We start from the raw sequence: 19,432 nt of genomic DNA, 5'->3' as shown, positions 1-19,432 counted from the left end.
TGAAAATGGCCAATTTTCAACCACAAATAACTCAAAAAGTTTTGAGTTAAAAAAAATATAGAACAGTTTTTGCTTTGAATTAGGTTCTCTAGCGAATTCCGTATTTATCTAACCAAAAAATTTTCCACCCCTGAAAAGGGGTGGAAATCACCCCCAAGATAAAAGCACACATCGGCATAGGGTAGACTTTGAATTAGGAGATAAGTAGAGGCTAGGTCCAAAATTTCATTAAAATCCATGTAGTAGGATAAAATTCGGAAGTAATATCCTATTCTTGCTTCCATAAACTGGCGTAGTAGCTGACATAAAAATATATCTACATATCAACCAAATGTAAGTACATTCCTACAAACTGATGCAAGAATCTTGAAAATCGAAGTACAAATAATAAAGTTATAAATTGTCAAACTATATCAAAAATTTTGGGTTGCGGAATTTTGTGCCGGTGTGTAGGTATAATATATGTATATTGTGCTTCCTGAATATTATCTGAAATCAATACATCTTTCCCAAAACCAGGGGCGTCATTTGATAGGGTCAGGGGGGCATTTGCCCCCCCTACCCTGAAAATGACTAAAATTTACAAAAAATAGATCAATTTTGTATAATGTTTGCCTCCACCCCTAGCAAAATTTCAAATGACGCTCCTGCCCAAAACATAAATGATTTAAACATTTCCCCATCGGTGTTGATCCCAGCAGCTGATTTGCATTTCATTAAGAATACCCTACATGGGAGCCACAATTAAATATTGAAAGAATGAAGTCAACAATAATATTGCATAAAATATTGAATGGAATCTTTTTATTAAAAATAAATCGCAATATCCTTGGATCCCGCGTACCAAAAAAAAAGTTTATTAATAGCAAGCTGAAAATTTGTTAACCCGGCACCTGCCACGTGGCTTTGCAAGGCGCCAACTGTCACGTGGGGTGCTAACAGCACCCCTTAAAAATTTTCTGTGATCTACTTGTTTAAAAAACAAAATAATGTGTTGAGTAACACAAGAATATAAATAAACATGTTTTATTAACTTATTAGCCACTAATATGTTATAAAAGTTAAAAAAATAAAATGAAAAAGGTGTTATAAGCAAATTAGCAAGTACCAAGCCATAATAAATGAAGTCAAGTAAAATATCTAAAAAAATTAAGATGTAGTGAGTATAGCGAGTCTATATTAATAATTTAAATCAGTTATTTCAATAAAAAATCCCCCCCCAAAGTTAAAAAAAGGGTAAAAATTGTTATTACAAAAAATATCATTGATATTACTTGAAAGTAAATTTAAATATTCAAATATAAAGAAAATAAACAGGCCAGGCGATTTGAGGGCCATTTTAACTCTGCAAGATACTTGCATTGGCGCCCCAGGATTATTTTCAGTGGGTGCATCTGAACTTCAGAAGATTTCATTTGAACCTTTACATACTATTACCGAGTATAAAATATACAACTATACATGCATAGATATGTACATTCCTTCCGGACAGGGAGGTGCAATTGTTATTTTGACAGTTTATTTTTTAATTTTAAAAATAAATATTCTAAACAGGTTTTTTGGGAAATTTTCCAATTGAGATTTGATCAAACAAATTACGGAGTCGAAGCCTGGACAATCACGGGCGCATCTGAAGAAAGACTTACCCTTGTTGAGATGTGGTGTTATCGAATAATGTAAAAATATCATGGACACAACACTTAACAAACACGGAAACATTAAGAAAGATGATAAAGGCAAAAGAAATACTCAACACTATGAAGGAAAGAAAAATGAGCTAAAACAAATATACATTATCTTCTTCTTCTTCGTCAGACTCCTCTCGAGACTCAGATTCTTCTACCATTCTACCAAATCTGTAAATAGTTGTAATATGTATTTAGAATTAATGAAAAATTAATTAGTGATTAATTGATTGAGTTGCTACGTATTCTTACTTATATAACCAATGCTTACTACTTTTCCTTATATAACCAATCACATCACGTTTTTTATTTCTTAGTATATGACCAAAGTAGCTCATGTTTCTTTCCTTCATAGTGTTGAGTATTTCTTTTGCCTTTTATCTTTCTTAATTTCCGTATTTGTTACGTGTGCCCATGATATATTTAACATTATTCGATAACTCCACATCTCAACAACGGCAAGTCTTTCTTCAGATGCGCCCGTGATTGTCCAGGCTTCGACTCCGTATAAAAGGACAAAGAATACGTAGCAACTCAACTAATTAATTACTAATTAATTTTTAATTAATTCTAACTACATATTACAACTATTTACAGATCATGTAGAAGAGGAATCTGAGTCTCGAGGGGAGTCTGACGAAGAAGAAGAGAATGAATATTTAAGCTCAGATGAGGAGTTTGAAGAAGAAGTACAAGATTCGGACACAGAATTAATTTAGTTTATAGTTTTATAATTTTCTACCTATATATTTATAATAATAAATTTGTGTTTTTCTATCATATTTGCAAAATGTATTGTATAGTACGTATTATTTTTCTTTAATTAAGAAAAAGTTACTTAAAAAACTATAATATATAATAATTACTCTAACGTTTCGAGGAACAACAACATGGATATCTCCAGATCACGAGATTTTTCTCGAGCGGACGGACTCGCTCAGCTACAACAGAGGACGCAAACAGCTATCGGTATACGCTCTTTCTCACACTGCTGCTTACCTATAGCGCTTTTCATCTATATGCACGCGTAATTTGTTTGATCACCAGGCAGTTGGAAAATTTCACAAAAAAAACCTGTCTTTTTTAGAATATTTATTTTTAATATTAAAAAATACCCTGTCAAAATAACAATTGCACCTCCCTGTCCGGAAGGAATGCACATAGCTATGCATGTATAGTTGTATATTTTATACTCATTAATAGTATGTACAGATTCAGATGAATTCTTCTGAAGTTCAGATGAATCCCCTGAAAATAATCCTGGGGCGCCCATGCAAGTATCTTGCAGTTAAAATCGCCCTCGAATCGCCTGGCCTGTTTATTTTCTTTATATTTGAATATTTAAATTTACTTTAAAGTCACTCCAGTGATATTTTTTGTAATAACAATTTTTACCCTTTTGTTTAATTTTGGGGGGGATTTTTGGGGAAAATAACCGCTACCCTCCAGCCAGACCGGCATTTTTGTATTAGGCTATCATGGAAGAGTCACCTGAAAAATTTTCAGGTTGCCTAAAATACCTACTCAAAAATGTCTCACAGCTCTTGGACCATTTATAAAAACTGTGTGTTTAATTGGTACTAATTTGTACTTACATAAATAAATTACAGTAAAATTTTGGTTTTGAACAGTTTTATTCATGAAATATTCACAACCACTCGATCTCTAAAATTAATATAGAATTTTAGAGCTCTTGTGCAATTACTACTGATAATTTTTCACTAAATATGTATTCAGTGATTGTAATAATTATGTAGAACAAAATAAAAATATATGTATATTTAAATATAGTTGGTTTTTAATTCCTGGGTTTGCGGTCTGTTATAAATAAAACACTTGATTTTGCTTAGACGTTTCGGCTATTTGCCATTTTCAATAAGCACTTTTAATTAAACATTACACTGTTAACAAACATATTTTATATACATAATATTATGTAATTTGATCTCTTGTAAGTGCTTATTGAAAATGGCAAATAGCCGAAACGTCTAAGCAAAATCAAGTGTTTTATTTATAACAGACCGCAAACCCAGGAATTAAAAACCAACTATTTTAAAAATTCACGGTCAGGAAATAAGCAATAAATATTTAAATACTCAATCGAGAAAAGAGGAAAAGTGTTAAAGTGATTTTTTAATAATATATTGCTACTATGGAACGCTTACAATTTTGAACATTTTTAACAACAAAATACTTGGATCACAGAATTATCCTGATGTATTCTCTGCTTGGATCTTCCACAAATAATACACAATAAATAACTTTTCATTAAGTTCACGTCTTAAATCAATTATTTATCAAATACACTATATATTATATCAATATTATTTAATCAACAACTCAAAATATTCCCGATGCCATGTCAAATTTTTAAAATTGTCCTTGTTACTTCTATGACTGACAATATTCTATTCGACTGAATGCGTTGTAAGACAAAGATAGATTTGGAAAATATTACCACGGACATTGTGTTTATTTCTTTCGAATCCTGAAAAAACCAATAAATATTTTTGAAAAATTTAAACGCAGAATGAAAGACTAAATTGTTACCGAGGGCCGAAAGTCCTTAGAATAAATAAAAAGTTTATTTTGAATGAGATATTTGAAATTAAAAATCACACAAAATTTTCTCTTAGTTTTTCACCCCTGTATCTTATTAAAATAAACATTATAGAAGTTCTCAGGGACTTTCGGCCCTCGCTAATAACGTAATCTTTTATTCTGCGTTTAAATTTTTCAAAAATACTTATTAGTTTTCTCAGGATTCGAAAAAAATGAATCCCCATTTGAATAGCATTGCAGCCGAAAATACGTACCCATCCTCTTAAATAGAGGTTGGATTGATAAGATTAGAATGGCCTGCATGCAGCCCAGATCTCAATCCTATTGAGCATTTATGGAATGAATTAAAAATAGCTATTCGCCGTCTCCTAGGCCTCGAGAAAATTTGGTACAGTTATAGCCCTGGTAGAGGAATATCGGACTATTCCCCAGGCAAGGATAACACATCTTTATTCGATGCCAAACAGATTACGAGCAGTCGTTGCTGCTAGAGGTGGACATATCAGCTATTGAATTGTTTTCTTGTTAATTTTGTTTTGTGTTTTGTTTTAATATTTAACAAGATTTTAACTTTTGAAAATACATCATTACATTTTTTTAGGATTGGTTGATTAAACGCAGCTCAGATAATGTATGTAACTGGAGCAGATGCTGCATCCTTGATATCAGAAATTAGACATAGAAGGTTTATAAGTGATGAAATAGAATCAGCTTTCGCAAATGAAATTAAAATTGAATATCGTAGAAATTACTGGTCCGTCCTGAATTGTGCTGCGTATTATGGTAACGTTTCTATTCTCCGCATATTACTAAAAAACGAGAAATTAATAAAGCAGACAGATTTGGACACTTCCTTATGTATAGCTGCAGAGAAAGATCATTGTACTGTTGTAGAAGTATTATTAAAACATGAAGCAAATATTGAATCTGAGAATTCTATTGGAGACACGACATTGCTAATTGCAGTTAAATGTGGAAATGAGAATATTGTCAAAATTTTAATAGACGAGAAAGCAAATGTAAATGCAGAGGATTTGTGTGGCAATACTTCTCTTCATGTGGCTTGTGAAAAAGGCTTCTTGGGTATTATCAAACTGTTATTACATGCAGGTGCAGCTATTAATTTGCAAAATGTAAGAGGCCGTACTCCTTTGTTTTGTGCTGCTGATTTTAATCGGGTGCATGTTGTGAAATTATTATTACATCGAGGGGCAGATGTCAAAATTCGCGATCCCTTCGGAAGCACAGTGTTGCATATTTGTTTTCAACGTCGCAATAAGGTCCTTACAAAATTATTACTTCAAAATGGAGCTGATGTGAAGAGTTGTACAAATTATGATGAAAATGATATTTTAGATTTAGCATATTTTGATTTCACTGATTTCTCAAAGTTTTTAATCAGTCTTATTTTGTACTTAAACGTCAACACACCTATATCCGAGCGTCATAACAGTGGGGACTTTTCGAGATTCTGGGATGCATGCAAATCAGAACTAGAACTAATGGAGACTTATAAAATAGCTGAGAGCAATATATCATACAGGCAATTATGCCTTGAAAGTAACAAAAGTAAATTAGCAGCTTATCTCAGCAATGCGGACGTAGTTAGTGAACTAGACGCACTACTTTATAAGGAAAAATTTCCTATATACAAACGGTACTTTACTGAAAACATAATGAAAGGAAAGTCTATACTGCGCTTGCATTATGAAGCTGATGCAGTTATGAATCGTATTAGTCCGTTGTTGCCGATAGTAGTTCGGAGAAAAATATATAATTATTTATCTGATGATGATTTAAAAATTTTTAATTATTTCGAACCAGTACAAGTGTGACAAATAATTATTGTACATATTGTCAAACTGGAAATAATTGATCTAGCTTTAGGTATATGATACTGATCAGTAGTGATGTAAAATTCCCGGGAATTAATTCTCGAGGGAATATTCCCAAAATTCATATCTTACCGGGAATTTTTGGGAATTTATAATTGACACCGAAATTTATTTAAAAATAGTTATGTGTTACATTAAATGGAAACTTATTGTTGGATTCATATTTTAATATGATGAAAATTAGGCAGAAAATAATTCAGCAACTTCTCAAGTTTAAAAATACAAATAATATAATATGTAAGTGAAAAGACTTATACAGAAAAAATAACAATTACTGATATAAAAACGAATAGTGACATAACAAATATCAGAGTCTATTCACTCCCGCTGTCATTTACATCTATTTGATATCCACCGTCGTCGTCATCATCATCATCCTCTTCTTCTTTTTCTTCTTCACAATCCTTGTCATCCTCATGGCTTTCATCTTGCACAACCTCGTCGTCGACCTTCTCTTCGTCAGGTCCATCCCTACCATCGGTGGACGTCGTTCAGCTTAAAGAACCTTCCTTTGAAGTGCTGTTCATTAGTTTCCAATTGTAAGCAAGGTAGGTAATCTTGGCTGCTCGCTCTGATGATAAACGATTTCTCTTTTTAGAGTGCATCCAGGAGAAGGTACTAAATGTCCTTTCAGTGTCGGCAGAAGTGACAGGTGCACTCGGAATCCTTATTGCCACATCGCCTAAATCACAAGTACCTCGGAGTTCCCTCCAGCACAAAAGAGGCCAAGTTGCGTCCTCACCAACTCCCTCCCAAATAAACTTTCTCGAGAAAAGCCGTCCCTATAATCGGCCAAACTTTCTCTTCTAACTTTCATTACGTCAAGATTCATGTTTTGAGCACGTTCGCAAATAAAGCCCATGGCATCTAACAGCTGCGTTGAATCAAGTGAAGTGCCCTGCATATTTCGATCTAGCAAAATAGCTGCCAAGTGAATATCTCCAATTCCAAAATCTTTTCTCTCCTTGAATTAGGCTGTGATTTTTCCCCAGCCTTCTGCAGAGGTGAAGCGATCAAGTTTAGGGCTATAATTTTTTCCAGATCATCCAACTTTCTCACAACTCTGTGAATTTGTGGTTCATTGGATTCAATCACAGTAATGAGGTCTACAATAGGTTCGAGCAAATTTCTCAATTCTAGTCCAAAAGAGTCATCAAGTCCATCATCAACTCAGCTTTTTCACTAACAGCTAATGTTTGTAGCACGACTTTATTTGATTGTAAACTCTGTAAGCAAAAAAGATGACTTCCCCAATGGGTCTTTCCTGGCAACTTCAAAAAAATTCGGTCCTTAAATCTTCTTCGGATGCAATTTCATCGAATATTGCTTGTAAAATGTTACTATGTTTGATTGTTTAACATTTAAGGCAAATTGATAATGACTCAAAACTTGCTTTAAAAACAGACCTAATAACCATTGACAAGGCTGTAGTACCTTCCTATGTAATTATTTTGAGATGAAAAAGTACAATGTTGTTGAAACATATCACACATACATCCTAAAAAAGAGCTAGAGCTAAAAATAAGCAGGATTTTTAGTAAATTCCCACTTTTTGTGAAGATGTAATGACCGAGGGAATATTCCCATTTTTTAAATTCCTTCCCACTGGGAATATTCCCACATCACTACTGATCAGCAAATCTAATTTTTTATGTTGAAAAATAAAATACTTGAATAATCACTTGTTTTTGTACTTTTTTTTAAATAACTTATTGAGTAACCCTCATATATAGACATCGTAGCTATTGAATTAAAACAGTTTCAACATGCAACTTTTTAAATTAAATCGTTGTACATATTATACTATATGTATATGGCAAAGTGGACAGTGGAAAGGAGTGGAATCAGGGCCCCCGCAAGGCTGATTGGCCCGCGTGAGGGATATATTTTAGCGCCCTTTAAATCTGCTATACAGGGTGAATGGGGAGGAACGCACCAAACTTTAGGACTGTATAATATTCGTAAAATCATCAAAAATAAATAAATAGAATAATAATAAAAAATAACTCATACGTTGTTATTCGATTTTCATTTGTTTCCGAGATACGGGGTGTTAAAATTCTTATTACAAACTGTCGATTTATTTATTGCTCTAAAACCGGTTGAGATGTGCAAATGAAATTTGGTGGGTTTTAAGACATAGTTGGTGCACATGTTTTGACACACAATTAAGAATTTTATATTCACCATTGGCACGCGTACGGGTAATAGTCTAAAATTTTTGAAACGAAAAAAAAATAGTACCTACGCCACTGAGATATTTCAAATTAAAAATTTATTTTTGAATTCCCTGTTCAATTTCTGACAAACAATCTATCTTCATGTTTTCATACGACGCTTCATTTTCATGCAAAAAATAAAATATCTTAACGCTTACAAAGTATTCGAAATAAGTCAGTTTCTACATGTTCATATAGAAACTTCGTCGAAAACTTTGTAAGCGTTAAGATGTTTTATTTGTTTGCATCAAAACGAAGCCTCGCATGAAAAAAAGGGAAGATATATTTTTTGTCACAAATTGAACGAGGAATTCAAGATTTTAAATTTGAAATATTTCAGTGGCGTACCATTTTTATCTTTAAAAAATTTCAGACTATTACCCGTACGCGCGCTAATGGTGAATACAAAATTCTTAATTGTATGTCAAAACATGCGCAATAACTATGTCTTAAAACCAACCAAATTTCATTTTCATACCTGAACCGGTTTTAGAGCAATAAATAAATTGTCAGTTTGTAAGAAAAATTTTAACACCCCATATCTCGGAAACAAATGAAAATCGAATAACAACATATGAGTTATTTTTGATTATTTTTACGTATATTATACAGTCTTAAAACGTTTGGTGCGTTCCTCCCCACTCACCCTGTATAAAACTAATAAATATTTTTGAAAAATTTTAACCCAGAATGAAACATTATTACTGAGGCCGAAAGTCCCTAAAAACTTCTATAATGTTTATTTTATACTATAGGGGTGAAAATAAAAGAGGAAATTTAGTGTGATTTTTAATAATTGCAAATATTTAATTCAAAAGAAATTTTTTATTTATTTTAAGGACTGTCGGCCCTCGGCAATAACGTTATCTTTGATTCTGCGTTTAAATTTTTTAAAAATAATTATTACTTTTCTCAGGATTCGAAAAAAATGAATACATTTAAAACACATTGAAAATTTTGACAGGCGACATTTTGCGCCTTTCCCCTTAAATTATTTGCAACATTAATGAAGCACCCTGCATATTAAATTAAAAATATACATTTAAGTAAATAAACAATAATATTTTGTCATTTCAAAGTTTTCAAACAAATTTTATACAGGGTGTCTACATAACTAGGAACCATATGGGAAACTGTTTTATTATTAATTTTACGAGAAAAAGTTATTCTTCATAAAAAGTTCTGCATTGTCTAGAACTCAGAATACAACCATCAAATATCAAATTTTATGAATCTTATACGAGGTATGTCAAAAAATATGAATTTTGGTCAATAGCAAAGTACGTTTAGTTTTCACAATATTGAAAAGTTGTTATGAAAAGTTGTTCAGCATTAAAAACTGTGTCTCTATATGCAGTTACATCCTTCTAATTGAAATATATTGTGATCTAGAAAGGCACTTTACTTTTGATCGAAACTCATATTTTTTACATATATCTCATATAAAATTGAAAAAATTTGATGGGATTTAGTCACCCGTTTATGACTTTTCAAGTTGGGTTGTTCTTTAGTAGTACTGAATTCGGCAATTTGTGGCAGGTTGTTATTCGAAAGATATTTAGGCTCAAAGTGTGATTTCCTTCTAATAGACGGGGTGTTAGTGTTTGTGCACAGTTCGTCATTACACATAATGTTCCCCAGTTCGTCAAAAAGCAACAAATATGGGAATAAAGACCCTGAGGAAACTCTTTTGAAATAGTTTGATGATGTAGAAGACGACATAAGCGAAGTGGAATCAATTTGTGATGAAAATGTTGCCACTGACTACCATTGCTACACTGTACTAACTATAGTACCTGTCAGTTTTTTTTGTTTTAACATTTTTTAAAAACCTTTTTATTTTCATTTTTGTTACTCTTTGTTTAACTCGATTATAAATGTTTATTAGGATTCTTTTATTTGTTTAATTTTGATCACACTTTTTTCGAAAGTAAAAAGGTACACAAACAATTCTTTCATTCTTGTTATAATGTTTTTTATTTTAATAAATACAGAAAAACTAGATTAATTACTGTGTTTTTAGATAATCAATACTTTCAGTAAGTCATCGAGATATCTTTTTGCATTAAAATATTTAACAAAAACAAAAATTACCACTAAAATGCTAAACCCGTCTGTCAGGCGGTTAGTTAGTGTTTACGTCATTTGATTTAAGATGTTATTACTTAAGGTTTAAAATAAATATTTCTTATTTACCAAACCTTCGGTTTGGCGCCCCTTTGGGGTTACGCCCGCGTGCGCCGCACGCGTTGCACGCCCGGTTACGGGGGCCCTGAGTGGAATCATTTTTCACACTGTGAAATTTTAAGATTTCAGTCAGGTAAGAGGAGAAACAAAAGCAAAGTTGTTCACTAATCCATATATTATTGGAGACGTTTCGTTCCGTGTTTACAGAACATCATCAGTCCATATATGTGAAGTAGTTATAAAAGATGTTATATAAGCATCAAGTCTGAAGAAGGGGATGATCCAATTTTACATAATAAAATGAAAAATTTGAAAACTGTATAAGCACGAAGTTGATTTTTTTTAAAGAATTTAACATGAGTGTGAAAATTGAAATCTCTAAAGTGGGTGTGAAAAAACCACTTGGATCAGTGAATTAATTAATAATACATAAAATTAGTTATAAGTTAAAATAATTTAAGTTACTTGTAAAAAACCTAAAATGCAAAATTTTTTTGTTGACATTTAAAAAAAAATATAAAAAAAAATTTTTAAGAAACGCTTTTCTTTAGTTACGAGTGACTAAAATCAAAAATACATATTATAAAAAAATCAACTAAAAATCAAACAATAAAAAAATCGTAACACATTCGTCAAAGAAAAGCGTGGCGCGTGTTCATCGAATAAACGGTTTTCTCCCCACGCTTTTCTTTAACGAATGTGTTAGATTTTTTCAATTTTTTTTTATTTTTTGCTTTTTAGTTGATTTTTTTATAATATTTTTGATTTTAGTCACTAGTAACTAAAGAAAAGCGTTTCTTAAAAATTTTTTTTTCATATTTTTTTATTTTTTACTTTTTAGTCTTACACTTTTCAAACATTAAAATATATCATTATGTTTATTAAAATATGTATAAAACATATGATGTACTAACATGAAAAGTAGTCGGAATCGGCAAAAAATTTGAAACTTTATTGTTTATTTATGAAGCATAACGTAAACAAAATTAACGTAAAAAGTGAAATTATGTATTGTTCATATAGTTCATATCATTAGCTACAATCCGTAAAAGTTTCAAGTTTTTACATTGTAAAAAACAAGAGAATTTTAGCATTTTCCATTAAAATGGTTTTTTTTTATTTAAAGAATTAATAAACATGAAAAAAAATTTTTTATTGACTACTCGTGTATTGTTCCCGCGAATGCATATGTCTACAAATTTTCATTCATTTGCATTGAAGAAAAGGCAGTCAAATTAACGTCTAAATATTTGACGCAAACTATTGAACTAAATAAAAGCGTTTAAGAGGAAACAGTAGCGATCAACAGGTAGCGAAAACGCGTTCCAAGATTGCGGCTGTAATTTTGAATATTTTTTCGAGATATTTGGCACACGTATTCGTAATATAATAAAGAATGGAGGTGCAGAGCCCAATTTGAAAAATATACTAATATGTGGAAATTACTCTGTAATTAAATACAATATTAAAAAAAACGAGCCTGTACCGCCATTACGAAGAACAAAAAATACACTTTCTTCAAATAAACTTTTTTATCCGATGCCTAGATTTTGTGTCATTTTGGAACTACTAAAATTCTTTATTTCATTGATACCAAATGACACAAAATCTAGGCATCGGATAAAAAAGTTTATTTGAAGAAAGTGTATTTTTTTGTTCTTCTTAATGGCGGTACAAGCTCGTTTTTTTTATATTGTATTTAATTACAGAGTAATTTCCACATATTAATATATTTTTCAAATTGGGCTCTGTGCCGCCGTTCTTTATTATATTACGAATACGTGTGCCAAATATCTCGAGGAAATATTCAAAAACAGAGCCGCAATCTTGGAACGCGTTTTTGCTACCTGTTGATCGCTACTGTTCGCTCTTAAAAACGAAACACATATAGACCCCGAAGCACGTCACGACACTAATAAACTGTTGCACTTGTATTAGACCATAATTAACACTTTTATTATTAAATGGAGTGGTTGAATCATAAATATTAACCAACTTAAATCATTGTTAAATTTGTATATCCCTCAGATCATGATAGCCGGCAAGCAGTCCAATCATGGACTCCGTATCCCTCAGATCATGGACTGCTTGCCGGCAACCATGATCTGAGGGATATACTTTAACAAACCACTTGGATCAGTGAATTAATTAATAATACATAAAATTAGTTATAAGTTAAAATAATGTAAGTTACTTGTAAAAAACCTGAGATGCAAATTTTGTTGGCATTTACAAAACGAAACACATATATAGACCCCGAGACACGTCACGACACTAATAAACTGTTACACTTGTATTATTTAATGGAATGGTTGAATCGTAAATATTAACCAACTTAAATCATTGTTAAAGTATATCCCTCAGATCATATGGTTGCCCGCAAGCAGTCCATGATCTGAGGGATATACTTTAACAATGATTTAAGTTGGTTAATATTTACGATTCAACCATTCCATTAAATAATACAAGTGCAACAGTTTATTAGTGTCGTGACGTGTCTCGGGGTCTATATATGTGTTTCGTTTTGTAAATGCCAACAAAATTTGCATCTCAGGTTTTTTACAAGTAACTTACATTATTTTAACTTATAACTAATTTTATGTATTATTAATTAATTCACTGATCCAAGTGGTTTGTTCACACCCACTTTGGAGATTTCATTTTTCACACTCATGTTAAATTCTTTAAAAAAAAATCAACTTCGTGCTTTCATACAGTTTTCAAATTTTTCATTTTATTATGTAAAATTGACTAATTGGAGGACCATCCCCTTCTTCAGACTTAATGCTTATATAACATATTTTATAACTTCTTCACATATATGGACTGATGATGTTCTGTAAACACGGAACGAAACGTCTCAATAATATATGGATTAGTGAACAACTTTGCTTTTCTTTCTCCTCTTACCTGACTGAAATCTTCAAGTTTCAAAGTGTGAAAAGTGATTCCACTCCTGTCCACTTTGCTATTGCTATCTACTTATTTGACAGTCGCTTGGTTCTTATGGTTACTGTGTGTATCTATTGTAGCATTTTTGTTTTCTCATCCTGTATAAGGTTTTAATTGGCATCTTACAATTCTTCCAAAGAGAAATACTTTAGAATTGCGTCTCAAAATCTTTGATGAGAATAAACAAAACCCAATCATTTATGTGTATTGGAAATTGCAGCTAGTAGAATCATGTGTTCATATTCTGAAGAGTTTTGGGTACTGAGAAAAGTAATGCAGATGCCAATTCTCGGACGTCATATTCAATTGTGACGAACTGGCTTTTTCTTTTCCTTTATCAGACTTCTTCTTTAGATATCATTATCTACTTTTTGTTATCAAAATGCAAATATGATTCCATGTCATAAGTTTGGTTGTGTGTAGTGTTTTTCCAATGCTTCGGATTGGCTTCAAAAAGCTAACTTCACATCGCTCGGTTTAATTTTCCTTTAAGTTGTCGCACGTGTACGTCATACGTCATTAAATGTCACCATGTGCAATGTTTGAAAATAGTAAATTTCAGTGCTAAGCCCATTTCATTTTTTATTTTTTCCATTATAGTAATATAAGTTTCCAACCCTAATGTTCTATGTCCTTAAACTGTTCCGTTTTAGCCACTTGTCACTCCCAACTGTTAACTATTCACAATATTCTAACAAGAAACTGTTTAACCTACTCAAGAACATGCCCAAAGAACCTGTTCACATACACGAAGCCCAAAAGCAGAGGAAAAAGATCAAAGAAAAACTCTCGAAGTATGTTCCAGGTAAAGTTACCTTGCAGGTACTCGGTACAGGGGCCCAAGGTGCTCCCAGAGCTTTGTATATGTTTTCTGACCAAAGCAGGTAAAGTACTCTCCAAATAATCCTTTTATTGCTCTAAGTGTACTTTAACATGCTTGTAGATACTTGTTTAATTGCGGAGAAGGGACTCAAAGACTAGCTCATGAACATAAAATGAAGTTAGCTAAGTTAGAGCATATTTTCGTTACACAGCCAGTGTGGAACAATATTGGGGGTTTGCCTGGTATTGCGTTAACGATACAGGATGTTGGGGTTCCTGAGATAACACTGCACGGACCCCCAGGACTGGTAAGTACTCAGTAAATCGTTGTTACAGTTTAATAAGATAGTGATGAAATTGATCCATACATTATAACGTATTGCAAAATGTTGTGAAAAAAGTTGAAACAGATTTCCACAGAGTGGAAATCAAAACGTCAAACAGTAGTTAATTAAAAATGTAATTTTCAATACTCCAATTACTGTGACTCAATTCCATATAAATATAATGCTAAATTAAACATGCCACAAGAGAACAGTTTTAGAACTTTGAATACCAACCAGAGGTATTGCAATTGAAAAAAAAATTCTGAGGCAATATTTGATAATGTTATTTCGAATTTTTAGGTTTGTTTTACTTTTTGTTACTTGAATCCTACATTATAGTAAATGACATAAGACTGGAATAAGAGATTTATTTCAACATCTGCTTACAAAATTAACTACAACTACAGTATACTCTCTGTAGAACAAGCACAGGTATTATGAGATGTTGCTATAACGAGGTACATTAGGTGTCCCACAAAATTCCTATTGAACTATAACACCTCCATGTTTGGTTATAACGAGGGAAATTGAGATCAAAACATATTTCTTTACCTGTTTTTACCGGTGATGGCTAAAAATAAATACCCAGCTGCCTGTTATAGAAATGAATATAAAATATAAAATCTGTGTGCTTCCAGAGGCCAGGATGTACTTCATCAACTTTTGTCAATCACCTGTCAACTTCTTCCTGTTTATTTACCTACTTTTTTCAAAAGTACAATTCAAACAATATTAAGTTAATGTTTTAGAAAACTATATATCGACGGTTAAACTGCAAAACCTCGTAAGTCAATTTTTGGTTCGTTATGACTTTTATACTTTGTTGGTTTATAATTTTACATATCTTTTAAACTACGAAAGCTTGTAAGTCAATATTAAAATTTAACTAGTACCATTAAAGTATATCGACGGTTAAACTGCAAAACCTCGAAAGTAGATTTTTGGTTCGTTATGACTTTTATACTTTGTTGGTTTATAACGTTAATTTTACATATCTTTTAAACTAAGAAAGCTTGTAAGTCAATATTAAAATTTAACTAGTACCCAATATTGCTGTCTGATATAACAAGATAGCCTTATAACTAGGTAATAAGTCTGCTATTTCAGTTTTCGTTGTAGAGGGAGTCGATTGTATATATAATGTATTGCAAAATGTTGTGAAAATATGTGATAGATGTGCAAAACCTCATAAACCTTGAAAATATGTATAGCCGAAAAAAATTAAGCCTAAAAACATTATGTTCCAGAAACATAATATTAATTTTAAAATATATAAAATAATAAGAATATTTAATTTTAATTTACATTCATCTTTTTCTTAGTGTAAAATCATTATTTGCTCTAATTTCTTGTAAGCTCGTCAGCCTCCGGCTAATAAAAAATATATGTAAACAACGCAGTAGTAATTCTTACTCACACCAGACTAGATCGTCTCTCGCGGTCCGCGATAGTTTTCACTTATAAACGCGGGCATTTTCACTAATTCTATTTTCAAATGATCACGAAAGAAAAGGTTTTCTGATTCATCATAAATCATAGTGCAAAAGGCCATGTTGAGCCTCACGTTTTAAATCTAATTATAATATAACAATCGCAAATAAAAAAGTTGTGTAATCTTTCTTTGCTCTAAATTCTGTGACCTCATCCATTCTTCAGCCTGTAAGAACCATCGCTAATGGAAACACAGTCCTCAAGTCCTTTGCAGTAAGGCCTGAAATAACAATTCAGCTCTTTAATGTGGGTAGCGCAGCAAAAAGGCTACCCCATTAGTGGTCCTTCGAGCCGGATTCTTTGATAAACAGGACTGAAGAAAGAAGGAGGAGGTACCAAAGAAGCAAAAAATCACCGCCGAAGAGGCACAGGAACTGCAAAAGCCGGTATCCCGTTAACCGTTACCCCATATAAAAAAATGGACTCTCCAGGAAATATTTCATAAACACAGCCATTAAAGTTGGCGTTCGGCCTTCGCTTTGCTCCAGATAAGACACACGTGTTTGTAAAAAGTGCGCGGTACGCGGTACTGTAGACCCAGAAACTTTAACGCGAACCGAAAGTGAAGTGCAATTGGATACACTTTTGGTGAGGTCATAACTCTTTTTAATTTACGCATTATATAAACGCTCCATATTGGTGTATTTAGTCACGTATTTATGTAGTAAATATTCGGCATTTATTTATGTATTTTCAGATTTTTATGAACTAATGGCTCTCTGATTTGACACAGATCTTTCTCAGTATTTATTATAGCTAAAGATAGCTGACACTGAAAAGTATTGTATTTACCGGCATTTCATTATTACTATACCGATTGTCTCGCGTAACGCTCTCTATGAAAAACATTATTTGTTTATTAAATTTTGTTTTAAAAGATTCTCTTAAATTAAATATAAATTTAAAATATAAAAGACAATTACACTGAACAAAATTGTTCACTCTCTTGGTATTTATTTCGGAATAAATTCACTTTAAATAAAAAATGGAAGGTTTAAAGAAAACGCGAAAATCACTTAAATCCTCAATTACACGTATCTCAAAATGGCTTACAGCCAAAAAAGACACAGAAAACGACATACTGGATTTCGAAAATAGGAAAGAAAAACTTTGCAATCTTTTCACACAATATGAAGAGATTCAATTACAAATTGAACAGATTGATGACAGCGAACAGCAAGCAACTGATCGAGCAAATGTGGAAGAAAAATACTTTAACGCACTCAAAGGTTTACAAAGAAAAATAATAGAATTAAACTCAACAGAAAATGAAGCACGTAGTTCAAACAATAATACTGTTTCCAGTGCTAAGCTGCCTGAAATAAGCATAAAAAATTTTACCGGCAATTTTTCTCAATTTAATGAATTTTTTCAACTATTCGAAACTCTAATTTTAAATAACTCAAGTTTAAATAATATACAAAGATTTATATACTTAAAATCATTTCTCAAAGGAGAACCTTTAAACTTAATTAGCAGTTTAGAGGTAATAGACGCTAATCTTGCTATCGCTATAAAAACTCTAAAAGAGAGATATGATGACAAATCACGAGTCATTAGTACTCTTATAAAAAAGTTGCTAAAGTCTCCATCTCTAGTCAAATGCACTCCACAAGTACTAAGAGATTTTCTTGTACAAACGAAGCAAACGCTTCAAGCTCTTGGTAACCTCGAAGTTCCAATTGAACATTGGGACTCGCTCTTAATAGAAATATTTTTAGAAAAAATAGATTTTGCTTCTCACAAGGCTTTCGAATATGAAGTAGGTTCTAGGAATGTTCCAACACTTAAACAATTCTTTGACTTTTTAGAAAAAAGATGCGATGTTTTAGAAAAACTTAATTACTCTGACACTCAGTCAAAGTCCAATAATAAAACCACTCAAAAAACTGCTCATATATCCACTATAAATGATAATAAATCTAGATATGAAAATTGCATATTTTGTAAACAAACTGGTCATAAAATATATCAGTGTAACTTATTTAAAGACTCAAATTCTCGAGAAAGATTTAATTTTGTAAAGCAAGCACAGCTTTGCAAAAACTGTTTTGGCACTAAGCATTTTACTAATCAATGTATATCTAAATACACATGTAAAATTTGCAATAAAAAACACAATACACTCCTCCATGATGAAAACAATTTTTCTCGCACTCATGAAAATAATTCATTCTCTCCCACTCGAAACAATCAAACTGCTTCAAATTCACATGACGATAATCAAAGTCACCCCAATAGGCAACAAACGCGCTTTAATGCACCACAAACCTCTCAATCACCCTCAAGTATACAGGGTGATTCACAAACTCGCCATAGTACACCACATAACTCTCAAAATTATTTAAATGCTCCTCAAGGGAATAATAATGCCCAAGTCACTCAAAGAAACAATACTCCACATTCATATAATGAATCACCAAACACTTCTACCCACTTAAGCACTCAGACAAATGAAAATTGTCAACTCTCAAACTCACCAAGTCAAAATTCATCTTGCATCTCTTCTCTCTCAACTTTCACTCCAAAAACCGAAGTTTTGCTAGCCACAGCGCTGGTAACAATTTACTCTAAAAGTGGACAACCTGTACACGCGAGATGTCTTCTCGATAATGGATCTCAGTCAAGCTTTGTAACAAAAGATTTAGTAAATAAACTAAATTACACTACTACTAATAAAAAATTACAAATATCCACAATCTCTCAAAATTGTTCCATCTCAAATGAAATGGTAAATATTGAATTTTTCCCATATAAAAACAAAGATATGAAATTTAAAGTATCATGTGCAGTTTTGGATGAAATCACGTGCAAAATACCACAGGTACCTCTAGATCGTAGCAAAATAAAAATACCAGCTGACATAAAGCTCAGTGACCCCTCTTACTCCTCCCCAGGTAGAATCGACCTCTTATTAGGTGCAGAAATCTACTGTGATTTATTAAAAGATGGCTTAATTCATATTGGAGCAGGTCTTCCAGTGCTTCAAAACACTCATTTAGGATATGTCCTTTTTGGCAACCTATCTACACAAAATTCATCCAAGAAAAACGTGCATTCTCACTCAAATTGCAATTATTCACTCTCGAATAATATTTCCCTATTTATTCAATCTCACACTGAAGAAGACAACGTAAATAATCTTCTCCAAAAATTTTGGGACATTGAAGAAGTTCCCGAAATAAAACGCTTAACCCCTGACGATGAAAAGGCTGAGGAAATATTTAAAGACACCACACAAGTCCTACCGAATGGACAGTTTCAAGTAGATTTACCCCTATGCACGCCTAATG

General features: G+C 32.1%; 2 protein-coding genes across 4 annotated transcripts in view; both read left to right on the top strand.

Annotated features, from left to right (window-relative positions):
* The window catches only part of LOC114340076 (putative ankyrin repeat protein RF_0381), a 39,841-nt gene extending 32,018 nt beyond the window's left edge, over positions 1 to 7,823 (top strand). The window contains exon 3 of the mRNA XM_050656032.1: positions 4,869 to 7,823. Coding sequence (XP_050511989.1) covers positions 4,869 to 6,082 — 1,214 coding nt within the window. The 3' untranslated portion in view covers positions 6,083 to 7,823. The remainder of the gene's footprint in view (positions 1 to 4,868) is intronic.
* Positions 7,824 to 13,953: 6,130 nt separating this feature from the next.
* The window catches only part of LOC114339782 (ribonuclease Z, mitochondrial), a 37,337-nt gene continuing 31,858 nt past the window's right edge, over positions 13,954 to 19,432 (top strand). The window contains exons 1-3 of one of the 3 annotated variants that reach the window (XM_050657206.1): positions 13,955 to 14,099; positions 14,154 to 14,384; positions 14,444 to 14,630. In XM_050657206.1, the coding sequence (XP_050513163.1) occupies positions 14,224 to 14,384; positions 14,444 to 14,630 (348 nt within the window). In that variant the 5' untranslated portion in view covers positions 13,955 to 14,099; positions 14,154 to 14,223. Of the gene's footprint in view, positions 14,385 to 14,443; positions 14,631 to 19,432 lie in introns of all 3 variants that reach the window. The other 2 variants (XM_050657204.1, XM_050657205.1) reach the window with 2 other exon arrangements.

Source organism: Diabrotica virgifera, chromosome 7 (genome assembly GCF_917563875.1).
Source record: "Diabrotica virgifera virgifera chromosome 7, PGI_DIABVI_V3a".
Classification (NCBI taxonomy): Eukaryota; Metazoa; Arthropoda; class Insecta; order Coleoptera; family Chrysomelidae; genus Diabrotica; species Diabrotica virgifera.
The sequence above is the reverse complement of the archived record's forward strand: the minus strand, read 5'-3'. Positions and strand labels throughout refer to the sequence as shown.